The 16,845-nt window shown below is 47.5% G+C and overlaps 1 protein-coding gene across 1 annotated transcript in view; it reads left to right on the top strand.

Annotated features, from left to right (window-relative positions):
• The window catches only part of CCDC7 (coiled-coil domain containing 7), a 281,228-nt gene that overhangs the window by 65,824 nt on the left and 198,559 nt on the right, over positions 1-16,845 (top strand). The window contains exons 12-13 of the mRNA XM_050939018.1: positions 6,336-6,445; positions 7,299-7,322. Of these exons, the coding sequence (XP_050794975.1) occupies positions 6,336-6,445; positions 7,299-7,322 (134 nt within the window). The remainder of the gene's footprint in view (positions 1-6,335; positions 6,446-7,298; positions 7,323-16,845) is intronic.

Here is a 16,845-nt window from a genome sequence, read left to right as displayed (position 1 = left end):
CTGGAAGATTTTTCCCTCAGCAGCATCCGTTGGGTCAGCTTGGGTGCCCTCTGGAGTTGTGCCTTCATGCTGCCTAATATATAGCCCTGCCAACCCGCCACCCCTTCAGTTCTTTCTTACCGCCAGTGACGGTGGCTGGAACTTCCCTTGGTTCTTGCTTAGCAAGTTCTCTTTGTTTTCTGTGAATATAGTTAGTTAGTTCGTAATACCAGTTAAAGTTTAGTATAGTATAGTTGTTGGGGGTTCTCCCACCCCACTCCAGCCTGGCACCATGGCATGCCGCGGTCCCTGGGATTTAAGAACTGTGTGGCTTGCGACAAGTGCATGCCTAAGAGCGACCCACACTCGTTGTGTCTCAGGTGCCTGGGGGACACCCATCAGAAAGATCGCTGTGAGATCTGCTGTGAGTTCCTCCCGAGAACACTTAAAGAATGGGAACAGTGGCTGAAGATGATCCTCATGGAGGCTGCCTTGTTCCCCCAATCCGACCTGGGCTCGAGAGACCTGACCCCGTTGGCATCGTCCTCAACACGGAGTGCCCTGGTGCTGTCCATGTCTTCGGCACTGAAGAAGGACACCAGAGATGCCCAGCACAGCCATGGCTCCTCTCAGGCCCATTTGACAGTGGGCAACTCTCCCATTCACTGGTGCCTCAAAAGAAGAGAAAGCCAGATGACCACTCTTCTCTGGCTAAGCCTCAAGAAGTGTGACCCCAGGTGGGCCACTCCTCAGCATCTCCTTCCGGGGCTGTGACGACTCCTGCCCAGGTGAGGCAGTCGAATCTGGCCTGACCTCGATCTCTGGCGCCTACGCAGCAACTTCAGCTTCCATCCATGCCAGAAGTATATCAAGCTGCCAGAGATCTCCTCCACCTGACAGCACCATTCTTGTCTGCCAGGGAGGAACCCTCGGCGCTGACAGAGCCCCGTCCTCCGGTGCATTCAAAAGGAAAGCTGGCTATGATGTCCAGGGCCAGCGCTTCTATTTAGGCGACCTAGGCATCGCCTAGGGTACCAGGATTTGGGAGGCTGGCATTTTGCCACCCTCGGTGGCAATTCAGCAGCGGGGGCTCCTTCCGCACTCTGGGTCTTCGGCGGCAATTCTGCGGCAAGTCCTTCACTCGCTCCGGGACCCGCCGCCAAAGTGCCCTGAAGACCGGGAGCAGCGGAAGGACCCCCCCACCGCACAATTGCTGCCAACAACTGGGAGCGCAGAAGGACCCCTGCCTAGGGCACCAAAAACCCTGGCGTCGCTCCTGATGATGTCAAGGCACTCTCCTTCACCTTGTCCATTGGCACCTACATGCTCCGATAGAGAGCCTTCTCGCTGCCCGAGCTCTCAACGTTTGAGGCACTGAGAATCGGCTCCTCCGTGGTCTTCAGTGTTTGAGACCTTGGAGTCAGAGCTTGACTCCTACCACTCAAGAAGGTGTGGTTGAGGACGGTGAACTAGCCCAGAGACTGAATTCACCCCGCCTTATCTTCTCCTCCTGACTATCCCCTTTCTACCATTCATAGTCCCGTATAATTTCGGACCGCTGGATACTTTGCACGGTAGAGAGGGGATACTCCATCCAATTCTGTGCTCTCCCACGTGCCACTCCCCCTCCTCATCCCTCTTCAGGGCTCCTTCTCACAAGCAACTTCTCATTCAGGAAGTATAATCGTTCCTAGAGTTGGGGACTTTAGAGGAGGTTCCACTGGAACACAGGGATGAGGGTTTCTACTCCTACTACTTCCCAATAGCGAAAGCCAAAGGCAGTCGAAGGCCTTTCCTGGACCTGCGCGACCTCAACAAGTTTGTGAGGAAACTCTGTTTCTGCATGGTCAACTTGACCTCCATTATCCCTTCACTGGCTCCAACAGACTGGTATGCTGCCCTCGACTTGAAGGATGCATATTTTCACATAGCGATCGTGCAAAACCAGAGAAAGTACCTCAGGTTTGTGATCAGCAGTTCCCATTACCAATTTACTGTTCTCCTGTTTGCCCTGTCAGCAGCACCTTGAGTATTCACCAAGTGCATGGCAGTTGTCACCTCCTTCCTGTGGAGACATCAGGTACAGATGTTCCCATACCTTGACCACTGGCTGATCAAAGGCTGATCCAGGGCTCAGGTGGAAGATCAGGTGACATCCATCAGAGCCACCTTCGAGAATCTGGGCCTCCTACTGAATGAGACGAAATCGACTGTCCCCAGTCCAAAGGATAGAGTTCATGGTCGGTCCTAGACTCAACTCAAGCCAGAGCATTCCTCTTGGAGGCGAGATTCCAGGCCCTCAATGCCATGATCCAGGGACTCAGGAAGTTCTCCATCACCAGGGCGAGAAATTGTCTCAAACTGCTCATCCATATGGAGGCCTGTACATAAGTGGTTTGGCACACCAGACTCAGGCTTCGACCGCTTACAGTCGTGTCTTGCGTCACTGTACCTGCCTGCCAGGGACAACTTGGACAGCATCGTGACCCTGCCTCACCTCATTCTCAATTCGCTTCTGTGGTGGACTGATGCTCAGCAGGTGTGCTTGGGAGTGCCCTTCGCTGCCCAACAGCCATCCCTGATGCTAGTGACGGATGCATCAGATTTGGGGTGGGGAGCTCATCTGGGGGTCCACAGGACTCAGGGCCTCTGGTCGCAGATGAATCTCTGTCTTCACATCAATGTCAGAGAGCTCAGGGTGGTACGCCTAGCCAGAGCAGGTGCCTCAGTGGGCGGAGTCAGCACGGCCTGTCCCCGCCCCCCGGAAGTCAAGGGGCGGGACAGGAAGTATAAAAGCCCGGCCCCAGCGCTCAGTTGGGTGCAGGCTGCTGGAGAGGACAGACACTGGTGTCCGGGCTCCCGCCGGGCCGGACCTGCCCCGCACCCACTACCCAGAGGAGCGCTGGCCTGACCTGCCCCGCGCCCACTACCCAGAGGAGCGCTGGCCTGACCTGCCCCGCGCCCACTACCCGGAGGAGCGCTGGTCTGACCTGCCCCGCGCCCACTACCCAGAGGAGCGCTGGCCTGACCTGCCCCGCGCCCATTACCCGGAGGAGCGCTGGCCTGACCTGCCCCGCGCCCATTACCCGGAGGAGCGCTGCCTGGACCTGCCCCGCGCCCACTACCCAGAGGAGCGCTGGCCGGACCTGCCCCGCGCCCACTACCCAGAGGAGCGCTGGCTGGACTTGCCTCAGACCCGGTACCCGGAGGAACGTCGGCCTGACCTGCCGTGTGCCCGATACCCCGAGGAGTGGTCTGAGCTTCCCCACGACCGGTACCCGGAGGAGCCCATGGTCTGGGACCCCCGGCAAGGACCAGGTACCCAGAGAGGGGAGGTTGGAAGTGGCCCGGGGATAGCTGACCCTGGTTTGGCTCCTGAAGAGCCCAAACCCATGTCAGTGTGTTGCGGCCAGGATCCCCACTGACCGCAGCGGGTCTTGACCGCTGCTAGGGCACCGGGCTGGAACGCAGTGGAGTGGGAGGGCCTGCGTTCCCCCTGCCACCCGTAACCGGGTGGCAGACTCCCCCTCTTCCCGCCTATTGCCACTGCTCTGCTCTGACCCAAAGGGCCAGAGCTAATTAGACTTGTGTTTGGTGCCCTGCCCGGACCAAGGGCTGAGCCCCGTTGACTTTGCCACTGCTCTGTCCCGACCCAGAGGGCCAGAGCTAACTAGACTTGTGTTTGGTGCCCCGCCCGGACCAAGGGCTGGGCCCCTTTGACTTTGTCACTGCTCTGTCCTGACCCAGAGGGCCAGAGCTAACTAGACTTGTGTTTGGTGCCCCGCCCGAGCCAAGGGCCCGGGCTGATACTGTGTTTGCTCAGCCCCTGCTAGAGGCCTGAGCCTGACCTATTACTGCCCGCCCTGTCCAAGGGCCTGGGCTGATAATGTGTTTGCTCAGCCCCTGCTAGAGGTCTGAGCCTGAACTATTACTGCCCGCCCTGTCCAAGGGCTGGGGCTTATTTACTTTGAGAGCCCCGACCCCAGCTAGAGGGCTGGGGCTCTACCTTGTTTACAGACCTTGTAGCCCGCTCAACACCTGCCGAGGGGCTAAGCCTACCCGGACTGCAGTGCGTAAGGAGGCGCCCTGGCTCCCCGCCGCGCCTGAGAGGGACGAGCCCCGACATGACCGGCTTACACGCCCATATCTAGAGGGTCGATGTGTATCACATCTGTGATGTTCTGTATCAACAAACGGGGGTGCACGCTCCTCTCCCCTGTGCCAGGAAGCTCTCAGGTTATGGGACTTCTGTATAGAACACTCAGTCGATCTGCAGGCACTGTACCTTCCGGGAGTCCAGAACAAGCTGTCAGACTGCCTCAGCACATCTTTTCATAGCCATGAGTGGTCCCTTCACTCTTCCAGAGGTGGGACTGTCCCCTGATAGACCTCTTCACCGTGTAACGCAACAGGAAGTGTCAGCAGTTCTGCTCCTTCCAGAATCACAGTCCAGACTCCACAGTGGACACGTTCCTCCTCCATTGGGGTGAGGGGGGAGGCACTTCTGTATGCCTTCCCACCCATATCGCTCGTCTACAGGGTCCTGCTCAAGATCTACAGAGACTGGGCTTCAGTCGTTCTCATAGCTCCAGCCTGGCCCCACCAGCATTGGTTCACATCTCTCCTGGCCATGTCTGTGGGGTCCCCAATTACCCTGCTGCTCTTCCTGGACCTTCTCATGCAGGATCATGGGTGGCTCCAACACCTGAACCTGCAGTCACTACATCTTACAGCCTGGAGACTCCATAGCTAAATCTGTTCAAGCTCTCCTGTTCAGAACAAGTCAGACAGGTTCTCTTGGGGAGTAGGAAACCCTCCACTAGGGCCACTTACCTGGCAAAATGGAAGAGATTTTCAATCTCCCCGGTGCTAGCCTCAGTGCCCCTGGTTTTGGATTATCTCTCCTTGTCCTCCATAAGAGTACACCTGGCAGCCATCTCAGCTTCCCATCCGGAGGGTACAGGGCCGCTCAGTTTTCGCTAACCCCTTGGTCAGTCAGTTCCTGAAGGGCCTTGACAGGTTGTACCCACGTGTCCGCCAGCTGGTTCCTGCTTGGGATCTTAACCTAGTCCTCGGTAGGCTCATGGGACATCCCTTTGTGCCCCTAGTAACATGCATCCTGCTCTACCTCTCGTACAAGGTCATGTTCCTGGTGGCGATCACTTCAGCCTGGAGGGTGTCTGAGCTCAGGGCCCTATCGTCCGAGCTGCCCTATACCATGTTTTTTAAGGACAAGGTTCAGTTCAGGCGCTATCCAGCTTTCCTCCCCAAGGTTGTGTCGCAGTTCTACCTCAACCAGGACATTTTCCTTCTGATTTTCTACCTAAGGCTCATGCGAGTGGCAGGGAGCAGAGACTCCACACTGTCGACGTCTGCAGAGCACTGGCTTTCTACATAGAAAGGACCAAGCCGTTCAGAAAGTCAGTACAACTCTTTGTCGCAGTAGCGGACAGGATGAAGGGACAGCCTGTTTCAACTCAGCGCATTTCATCATGGATTGTGGCCTGCATTACAGAGTGCTACAATTTAGCAGGAATCTCAGCGCCCCTGATAATGATGCACTCTACAAGAGCACAAGCTTCATCAACAGCTTTCCTGGCTCAGGTCCCCACACAGGAAATCTGCAGGGCGGCAACATGGTCATCGATACACACTTTCCCTGCACACGATGCAATCACTAGGCAGGCCAGAGATGATATGGCCTTTGATAGGGCAGTGCTCCAGTCGGTGGTCAGCCCCGACCCCGCCTCCTAAAATTTGCTTGGGATTCACCTGATTGGAATCGACATGAACAAGCACTCAAAGAAGAAAAAACGGTTACCTTCTTGTAACTGTTGTTCTTCAATATGTGTTGTTCATATCCATTCCACTACCCACCCTCCTACCCCTCTGTTGGAGTAGCTGACAAGAAGGAACTGAAGGGATGGCGGGTCAGCAGGGCTATATATTAGGCGCCACGAGGGCGCAACTCTAGGAGGCGCCCAGACCAATCCAAAGTATGCTGCTAAGGGAAAGGTCTTCCAGCCAACGTGCATGTGCGCATGCATACACCTGATTGAAATGGACATGAACAACACATCTTGAAGAATAACAGTTATGGGAAGGTGAGTAACCATTTTTTTCTGTTCCATTCTTTGCGTCACTACCTCTATAGCTGTCATAGCCTTCCCCCCTAAGCTTCTGTCAAGAAGAAGTAGAAGAAAAAAGGACACACAAACTCCAGTTTTCAGTTTTGTTAGCTTGCTATTATGCTGCTGCCTGCCTGCCTGCAATAGGTCCTATGCACAAGCCATGATACTGTTCTTTGCTGCAGAATATTTCCCATTATTTTAATCTAACTGTGTAAAATTTTACAGAAAGAAAAAATAATACCAGAATCCAGAAAGAGATTTTTATCAAAACTGGAAAGAAAACAACCTGTTGAGGATGCTGAAGTATCTTCCCTATCAGGAGTTCAGGCAGCAGGGTAAGTGTGAACAGAATAAGAAAAGTACTTGTTATAATACAAAATCTGATGAACTTTATATGAAGCTAAGTCTGGTTATACTCACAATCTGACTGGATTCACTGTTAAAAAAAATCTATCCTCATTCATTATAATGTCTGCTTGTGAACAAGTAGTGTGCCCATCCTACTCTGAACATTATATATACTTCAAAATCCTTTCCTGGGGATTGGCTGTTGCTGATAGTTGAATCACCACTAGCAAATATAGACCTCACTCTGAGCTTCCTCCCCCAAGTGTGGCTGTTTCTAAAATTTCCCAGCAGAAACCTTTCTACACCAGACCCTATTCCCTTTGTCCAGAAAGTCTCTTTCACTTCCCTTGTAGCTTGAGGAGTTAAAAGCCACAGCTGTCATAATGAGTCTGAAGTTATTCAGCAGTTTCATGAAGGGTTCTAACTCTGACTTGGTGGGCTCACAGAAAACCTTGCCATTGTGTTGCTCTGCCCCTTGGTATTTGAGAGGTGTGTAAGCACAGGAAACCCTGTAGGGAGCAGCTACTTCTACCAGTGATGAGCGAAGTAGAAATTTGGCTTCCAACATGGTTGTACTCCTTGGATCTGGTTGTCATATGGACAGAGGTAGCAGAGCAAGGGATGGGAAAACCTGACAGATTTCCAGCTCCCATTGCTGAAGTGCTGCTATGGAGGTGGGGAAAAAAAAATTAGTGGCTCCTTTAAATCCTGTTTATTTGGTTGCCCTTCTTCTCAAACAAAAACACACCTGAATACAGAGTTGCCTGCTTTCCTAGTGCCACAAAAATAAATCTCACTGTAATACTAGGCTGCTTGATTAGGTTCTCCTCTGCTCCACAGAACCATTAATGGACACGGAGGGTGGTAAGAGAAGCCATCTGTGAAGTTGGGGGTGAAGTATGGGATGGGGGGACGAGAAATCAGCATTTCTACTCTTCCAAAGAGGTAGACAAGATGAAGGAGATGAAGCAGCCACCGATAGAAGAAGACTGAGGGTGATTTGAATTTGGGGAATGTGTATGGGAAGGGTTCCTTTGAATTTGTGTTTGGAGAACTATTCACCTTGTCTCAGCTATCTTGAACCTCCTCTAGGCCTTTTATTTACTTTTAATGCTAGACAGTGTCCACTGCTGTGGACACTTATACATTTGTTTAAAATTAGGGCCTGATTTTTGTGATTCTGTGGCCACAGAATTTGCCAAGTTTACCCTTATGACTAACAAGAAATAGCCTCTTCAGGTATTTCAGCAGCATATCATCAAGGGAAAGGCTGAGATTCAGCTGGGGCTACTTCTCTCTAACAGTGTCTGTTAGACCTAGAACTGTGCAGGTGAGACTATAGCCTTTCCAGGGGCAATAGGATTCATGAGGCACGCCTTGCGTAATTGGCTTGGGGAAGAAAAACTCCAATGAGGACCCAGCACAGGATACAAGAGAAACTCTACCCAGCAGGAATAAACACAAGAAAAAGCCTCACAGGCCACATAGAGGCCATCAGATTGCTTTCTACAGATTTTTCTCTGAACATTCCTTCCCCACTGCTAACTGGCTGCTAGCTCCTGCAGTCTTTTCACCTGAGTCTTACTCCATGTGTCCTGTGTTTTTCCCTCCTTTCCCTCACCTATCCATCCTATAATCCACCTAATGGAGAAATAACCCACCCAAAATTATTAAAATATCCCCACCAAACACAAAAAATATATTGAACAAACATGATTCTGGCAAACCATTATGTTATTTACTCTATTTGTATATCTCTACTCCTCCTCCTTTGGATATTTAGATGTAAGCTCTTTAAGACAAGGAGCTGTCTTTTACTCTGTTTGCACAGTAGCTAGCACAGTGGTGTAATGGGTCCTCTAGGGTTTACCATAATAAAAATAATTGTGCTCCAGAATCTAATAGTCAATTAAAAATAAACATGTAGCCATGATTTTGAAGAACACTTTAAAAATGTAAAGGTTACATTGTCTTCTTGAGCTCTTAGGGAGTCTGGAAAAAAAAACAAAAAACTCTCTAAGGTCGTATCTACATTAAGACAACATGCACCAGTGCAATTAGTTAATGTTGTTACAGAGGTGCACATTTTCTTAATTTACAGAGGGCCCTATAGGTTTTACTTCCCCTGTTTATCTTGAGGGACTGTTAACTCTGAAAGGTGACAATTTAAATGCTAGTATTGTTAGTTATGTAATTGCTGATAATTTTAGCAGAAACTTGCAACCTAAGTAATGTACTTATGTGCAGATTATCTCCCATGCTTTCTCAGGTGCCAAAAGCCCCACTTTTGCCCTGCCCAGCTGCCAAAACCTCCAGCTATCTTCTTGATACCACAATTATGGATTTTTTTAAATAAATGAGAAATGGAAAACTGAAAATAGGGCAATGGTGTAAAATTCAATATGAAAAATCTGCAACACTGGGGCTATTGTTCTGTTTCTATTATTGATTTTCACACAACTAAACAGAAACCTCAATTAAAAAAAGGTAAATGAAGTTGCATAGTATATGCACATTGGAGTACCCACCACAGAACTTACATTCAACATGCCACAGCATACATAGGGTCTTGATTAAAACACAAATATAAAAATGACCAGTCTGGCTCTCTAGTTTAATCAATCTGGCTATATAAAAGCTATCATAATGGTCGCCAGCAAAACCTAACATCTACAGAAGGCCCTCAGATTATGGCCCGAAAGGAATTGCCTCTTTTGAAATCAGTAACACAGAACATCAACTTACTTAAAATTAATTTTAATTATAATGTATTATGAAAAAGTCCACCAGAGAGATCCTTTGGGGCCATCTGCCTGTCCCAAGTCAGGATAAAGGAGGAAGGTTGGGCGTGGGGCTAGCAACTCCACCCCGTAAAAATCAACCTGCTACAGAAACGCCAACAATAGAGACAACAGAGACTTTTACCCTGGAAAAAGAAGGGTCTTCAATTCGAAGATGCATGACGCTGGGTGGTAAAAGCCTTGAGGAAGCCACTAAGCCGATTACCCTTCTTGCAACCAGGAGGATTACCATAGGCACATGGAACATGAGGACCATGTATGAGTCAGGAAAGACGGCACAGGTTGCAACAGAGATGAGGAGTAACAACCTGACCCTATTAGGCATTAGCGAGACAAGATGGATGCAAACGGGACAGAGACGACTGTTGACAGGAGAGCTGTTGCTGTATTCAGGACATGAAGAGAGCGATGCACCCCACACGCAGGGAGTAGGCTTCATGTTGTCCAAGCAGGCACAGAGAGCACTGATTGGTTGGGAGGCACATGGTCCCAGGATCATCACAGCATCCTTCAGAACTGAAATAAAGAGGATTAAGAGGACAACCAAAACAACCATCAGGAGGATCCAGACCTTCATAAATAGCTGCCTCAGAAGGATTCTCCAGATCCACTGGCCAGACACCATCAGTAACATCCACCTCTTGGAGAGGACCTGTCAACTCCCAGCAGAGGAAGAAATCAGAAGGAGAAGGTGGGTTTGGATAGGACATACACTACGCAAGCAGCCAACTAACATCACCAGACAGGCACTGTGGTGGAACCCCCAAGGCAAGCGGAAAAGAGGCCGTCCAAGAAACACCTGGCAACGTGACCTTCAAGCTGATAGCAAAAAAATGGGCTATACCTGGAATCAGTTAGAACAAATGGCCCAGGATAGAGGACTCTGGAGATCTGTTGTTGGCGGCCCATACCCTGATTGGGGTGACAGGAGTGAGTGAGTGTATTATGAAAAATGTGACCATGTAGATAATTTGCATGGTTTTAAAAAACAAAAACAAAGATATAGTAAAATTATCACCCATATTAAAAATTTCCAACAGATAAACATTTTAAATTTTATTTTAACTAATAACCTATTTTGCTTCCCAAAATAAGGTTATAAATAATTCTTACAGGAGGAAAAAAATGACTTTAGTTATACAAAGTTGTCTACAGAATTATCTATTGTGATAACATCTCTATAGCCACATCAGCTGCAGCAGTTCTTTCTCTGGATTGGAGGGGCAAGTCAGTCGGTCTCCAGAGGTTTATAGTTCTTAACAGTGTTTTATTTACCATTTCACAAAGTAGGCTTCAGGGTTGGCCTTGCTTTCACCGGGGCACTGATCCATATTATGCTGGCTCCTGGTTGCCAGCCCATCCCCACACAATGGTAAACTCAATATTTTCCCTGTAGGGAAGAGAATAGCTCTTTCCTTAGGAAATTTTTTTCCCCTGCTGCATCTAACTCTTCTATAGCTATTTCTTGACCTTTCTTCCCCCCCCTCTCTCTCTCACTGGAAGAGGTTTTTAAAGGTCATAGGAGGGCCTTAACTAGTCTCCGGTATCCTAATTATCCTTTTTTCAGCTTATAGGAAAAAAGGCTTTAACCATTCTGAGGCTGAGACACCTATCTTCAACCACCAGCTGCCAATTCTGACTTTGTCACAATATAGAGATGTCTCCCACAAAAATTTGAACAATTACAGTGAAAAGTATTAACCATTTAATTTCCAAAGTTAGTATTCAGTTGACACATATGTAGTAATAATACTAATAATAATGAAAAAGAATCCAATGGTGAGAGGATATGTAAGTAGTATAAGGGCCCTGATTGGTCAAATCTCCTCTTGGGGTGGTCCTTTCGAGAGGAAACCCCTCCTGATTGGTAGAGGGTGGTGGGAGAAGTTCTTAGAGGGGTCACATGACCCACTTCTAGAAGGGATCACCCCGCCCCGGAAGTCACCCTGATTGGTCAAATCTCCTCTCGTGGTGGTCCTTTTGGGAGGAAACCCCTCCTGATTGGTAGAGGGTGGTGCAAGGAGTTCTTAGAGGGATCACATGACCCACTTCTAGATGGGTTACTCGCCCCCAGAAGTCACCCTGATTGGTCAAATCTCCTCTCGGGGTGGTCCTTTTGGGACGAAACCCCTCCTAATTGGTAGAGGGTGGTGGGAGGAGTTCTTAGAGGGGTCACATGACCCACTTCTAGACAGGTCACCTGCCCCAGAAGTCACCTTGATTGGTCAAATCTCCTCTCGAGGTGGTCCTTTCTGGAGGAAACCCCACCTGATTGGTAGAGGGTGGTGGGAAGAGTTCTTAGAGGGGTCACATGACCCACTTTGCTTCCAGTCATGTGGCCATCTTGACCCCGGAAATAATACCCCCATAGGGTGGGACTTCTGGTGACAGGTGAGAGGGACTATAGGGGTCAAGGGGCGGGGTTAGGGATGGGTTAGGGTTTGATTGATGGTAGGGCCCTTATACTATTTATGTAGACCTTGGTCCTGGGTAGGGAAGGAAAGAGTTAAACCTCTTGCCTTATTAATGGCCACATCTGTTTGCAAAGATTACAGAGACATTCAGGAAGGGACAGAAACTTCTGGAATAAGGAAGGCAGGAAGGACCTACAAAATAGGTCTGTGAGGAGGAGTGTAATAGGGAAGAAATTTCATTCCTGGGATACTCTGAGGGCTGGAGAGTATATCTGAGCCCTGGGAAAGGTAGATGGGATAATTTGTGAAGCCCTGCTGATCCAGAAAGGAACTGATGGTGGTTTGGGTATGTCAAGTAAACTGTTATGGCTAAATAGTACAAACTCCAAGAACAGGAATATCAATTGAATCACTTGTGTGGTGTGTGTACTTCTGAGGTATAGAAGGAGGGAAACTCAGACTAGGGAGGGAATGATGCTCTGCCATACAAACACCCAAAATATAAGAGGTAAAAAGAAAAGAAGATACAAACAATTAAATATTATATTACACACACAAAACTACATAATAAAACATTACGGTTCTGAAATCAAGCACTCAAACATTAAGAAATTCCAGAATTAAGATTGCCTGTGCAACCTTAATTTGACCCTTTGTATGTATTTATGAAAGTCTTTAATTACAGAATCACATACTATTTTCCCACTTGACCCCTGCCTTGTGCAATGAATTGGATGGATAGTGCTCAGTTAATGAACAGCTATTAAATATTTTCTTTTATCCTCATTGTTCAATGTGTGACCCCAAGCCTTATTCACTGCACTGTATTCAAACCCTTTTATAAATACAGAATTATTAGTTTCCTTATGGGCTTTTTATGCTGCTCGTCACTATAATATTTGAATGCTTCACAAAGATTTATTTATCTATCTTCACAACAGCTAGGTGATATTATCCCTATTTTACAGATGGGAGCAGAGACAAAGAGTTTAAGACCAGTCCATTAATTTTGAGTGCCTAGTTTGCGATGACTATGACCTGATTTTTCAGACCACTTAGCATTATACAGCAATTTGTATTTAAAGTAGAGCTTCAGTTGCAGCTGCAATTGTTCAGCACTTCTGAATATCAGACCCCAGGGTCTCAAGTCGAACACCCATAAAACAAGGAACACACAATTAGTGACCACCTGTGAAAAGTTTGGTTTAAATGACTTCCCTAGCATCAGGTAGGAACTCGGTGGCAGGACAGGGATAGAAATCAATTCTCCAGGGCAGCATGCAACTGCCTTAAGCATGAGACTGACCTTTCTCTTCCTGTAATTTGCTGCCTCACTCATACAACACCTTCCAATATCTGCAAGAAATGAGGTAGGGACCCTGCATATAACAGCCTCCAGTAGTATGCAACCATGATTCATCCCCAGAGTAGGTCCATCCTGTGCACTGAAAAAGGCAGAAGTCCAGTGGAAAAAAAGTATAATTGAAAGCTAAAATCAAAATTAAAATCATGATGTGTGTTTAAGTCTAAGATTTTGTCATGGATAATTTTAGTAAAAATTAGGGACAAGTCATGAGCAATAAACCAAAATTTATGGAAGCCCATGACCTGTCTCTGATTTTTACTAAAAATATCCATGACAAAATGAGGAGAAAGGTGGATCTAGCACCCCAGCTGTTGGGGCTCCAGGGCCATCCCCCGCTCACGGTGGCTGGGAGCTGTAGGGTCCTCATGCTACCCATGGCAGCTGGGTAGCTGTGAGGTTTCCCCCCCCCACTGCCCATGTTGGCTGGGCAGCTGCTGGGGGTTCCCCTGCCACCTGCAGCAGCCCTGCCACGCACGGCAGCTGGGAGCTCTGGGGTCCTCCCATCATGCCCAGCAGCTGGGAGCTCTGGGGTCCCCGGCTGCGCAGTGGCTAGGAGCTGTGGATGGGGGGCTCCAGCTTACTGCTCCAGCTCTGCTGCCCCAGGGTTGAAGTGGAAAATATCACAGAGGTCTCTGAAAGTCACAGATCCTGTGACCTCAGTGACATAATCATAGCCTTATGTATATGTCTGGGAAGGGGACACAAATTAAAGTTGCACAGGCAATCTTAATTCTGGCATTTCCTAACTGTTGAGTGCTTGACTTTGTGACCTTAATGTTCTGTTAATGTTTTTTGTGTGTATTCCTTAAGTTTTTAAAAAAGTAAATGGAAAATAGATGTTCCACTATGTGGCATCATAGTGGCAACCAGATGTTTCATCAGCAGGGCTGGAACTTTTAGTTTCATCACACAGACCTCTGTCACTTGAGCTAATGAAATAACTGATAGCAATAGTAGGATGTCATCTTCTATGTGGGCCAATATTAGAGGAGGATGAGACACACAGTTTGCTGGTGGATTTCAACTGGTGATGTTTGCTGACAGCAGAGGAATGGTGAGACTCAGGAACCTTGGGTTCCATTCCAGGAGTTGTAAGGGAGTGTGCTGTAGTGGTCACAGACCCTTTTCCCTTTTCCCTCCCAAGCTTTACCCTTTCTTCCCCATGTCATCCAACCTATTTTGTCCTAGTCCTATCTCTTTGCCACTCTTGGCTTCTTGAATCCATCTCATTCTCTTCGTCTACCTAGACCCAGTGTCCACTGCTGAAACTTCACATCCCACTCCCAGTCTCCTCGCTCAGCCTTTTCTAGTGTCCCACTTGGGGCTTCCCTGTCCAAGTGTCACTGTTCTCCTGTCCCATAGTCCTCAGCCCCACCTCTAGTCCCAGTCTCTTGAGGCTCCTTGTTCCAATCTAATCCTTTCCCTCCCACTTGGTCCAGCTCTTGTACTCTCTATATTTGAGTCAGGCAGCGTCCTCCTGTACACTCCCTGGAAGCCAGTAGTGGGTAAATGAGAGAGCTGGAAACAGGCTCCGTGCTCTCATTTCTGGTGACTGCCCTCCCATGGGCTGGGGCCAGCGATTATGAGGAAAGTCAGTCTTCACCCCTGTATTTTTTGGCTTGAACATATTCAGTCACATATAGAAGTTGTGAGGGGCTGGAGCACACTCATTCAGGATGGACTCTTTAGCGAATCTAGCTGGTAAACTTTACAAAATCTCTACTGAGCATGTGAGAATTACAGTTTTTCAAAAGCTTAAAACTTGGTCAAAATTGGAGAGATTTTTACAGAAATAGAAAAAAAAATTCTGAAAGAGAAACCACCCCCTTGTCAAATTTCAAGTCCCTGCTCCAATGCACAAGGGCATTAGAACTTCCTCAAAAAAAGGTTGTCCAAATTTTTTAACATTACACAACAAAGAGCCTTCTCCAAAAAATTAAGTTTTAATGTCATAGACTTTAAGATCAGAAGGAGCCAATATGAACATCTAGTCTGACCTCCTGCACAATGCAGGCCACAGAATCTCACCCACCCACTCCCACAACAAACCCCTAACCTATGTCTGAGCCATTGAAGTCCTCAAATCATGGGTTTAAAGACTTCAAGGTGCAGAGAATCCTCCAACAAGTGACCTGTGCCCCATGCTGCATAGGAAGGTGAAAAACCCCCAGGATCTGTGCCAATCTGCCCCAGATATGGCAATCAGCTAAACCCTGAGCATGTGGGCAAGAGTCACCAGTCATACACCAAGGAAAGAATTTCTCTGTAATAACTCAGATCCCACCCCATCTAATATCCCATCACAGGCCATTGGGCATATTTACTGCTAATAATCAAAGATCAATTAATTGCCAAAATTAGGCAATCCCTTCCATAAACTTATCAAGCTTAATCTTGAAGCCAGATACTGTCTTTTGACCCCACTACTCTCCTGGAAGGCTGTTCCAGAACTTCACTCCTCTAATGGTTAGAAACCTTCGTCTAATTTCAAGTCTAAATTTCCTAATGTCCAGTTTATATCCATTTGTTCTTGTGTCCACATTGGTACTGAGTTTAAATAGTTCCTCTCTCTCTTTGGTATTTATCCCTCTGATATATTTATAGAGAGCAATCATATCTCCCCTCAGCCTTCTTTTGGTTAGGCTAAACAAGCCAAGCTCTTTGAGTCTCCTTTCATAAGACAGGTTTTCCATTCCTCGGATTATACTAGCAGCCCTTCTCTGTACCTGTTCCAGTTTGAATTCATCCTTCTTAAACATGGGAGACCGAAACTGCACACAGTATTCCAGATGAGGTCTCACCAGTGCCTTATATAATGGCCCTAACACCTCCTTATCTCTACTGGAAATACCTCGCCTGATGCATCCCAAGACCGCATTGCTTTTTTCATGGCTATATCACATTGGTGGCTCAAAGTCATCCTATGATCAACCAATACTCCGAGGTCCTTCTTCTCCTCTGTTACTTCCAACTGATACCTCCCCGGCTTATAACAATAGTTCTTATTATTAATCCCTAAATGCATGACCTCGCACTTTTCACTATTAAATTTCATCCTATTACTATTACTCCAGTTTACAAGGTCATCCAGATCTTCCTGTATGATATCCCGGTCTGTCTTTGTATTGGCAATACCAATTAGCTTTTTTCGCGGCCATATCAGTTTGGCGGCTCATAGTCATCCTGTGATCAACCAATACTCTGAGGTCCTTCTCCTCCTCTGTTACTTCCAACAGATGTCCTCAGTTTATAACAAAAATTCTTGTTATTAATCCCTTGCACTTTTCACTATTAAATTTCATCCTATTACTATTACTCCAGTTTACAAGGTCAGTTTACAGATCTTCTAGTATGATATCCTGGTCCTTCTCTGTATTGGCAATACCTCCCAGCTTTGTGTCATCCGCAAACTTTATTAGCACACTCCCACTTTTTATGCCAAGATCAATAATAAAGAGATTAAATAAGATTGGTCCCAAAACCGATCCCTGAGGAACTCCACTAATAACCTCCCTCCAGCTTGACAGTTCACCTTTCAGTATGACCCGTTCTAGTCTACCCTTTAACCAGCTCCTTATCCACCTTTCAGTTTGATTCCCATCTTTTCCAATTTAACTAATAATTCCCCATGTGGAAACGTTATCAAATGCCTTACTGAAATCGAGGTAAATTAGATCCACTGTGTTTCCTTTGTCTAAAAAATCTGTTACCTTCTCAAAGAAGATCAGGTTGGTTTGGCATGATCTACCTTTTGTAAAACCGTGTTATATTTTGTCCCAATTACCATTCACCTCAATGTCCTTAAC

Source organism: Gopherus flavomarginatus, chromosome 2 (assembly GCF_025201925.1).
Source record: "Gopherus flavomarginatus isolate rGopFla2 chromosome 2, rGopFla2.mat.asm, whole genome shotgun sequence".
Classification (NCBI taxonomy): Eukaryota; Metazoa; Chordata; order Testudines; family Testudinidae; genus Gopherus; species Gopherus flavomarginatus.
The sequence above is the reverse complement of the archived record's forward strand: the minus strand, read 5'-3'. Positions and strand labels throughout refer to the sequence as shown.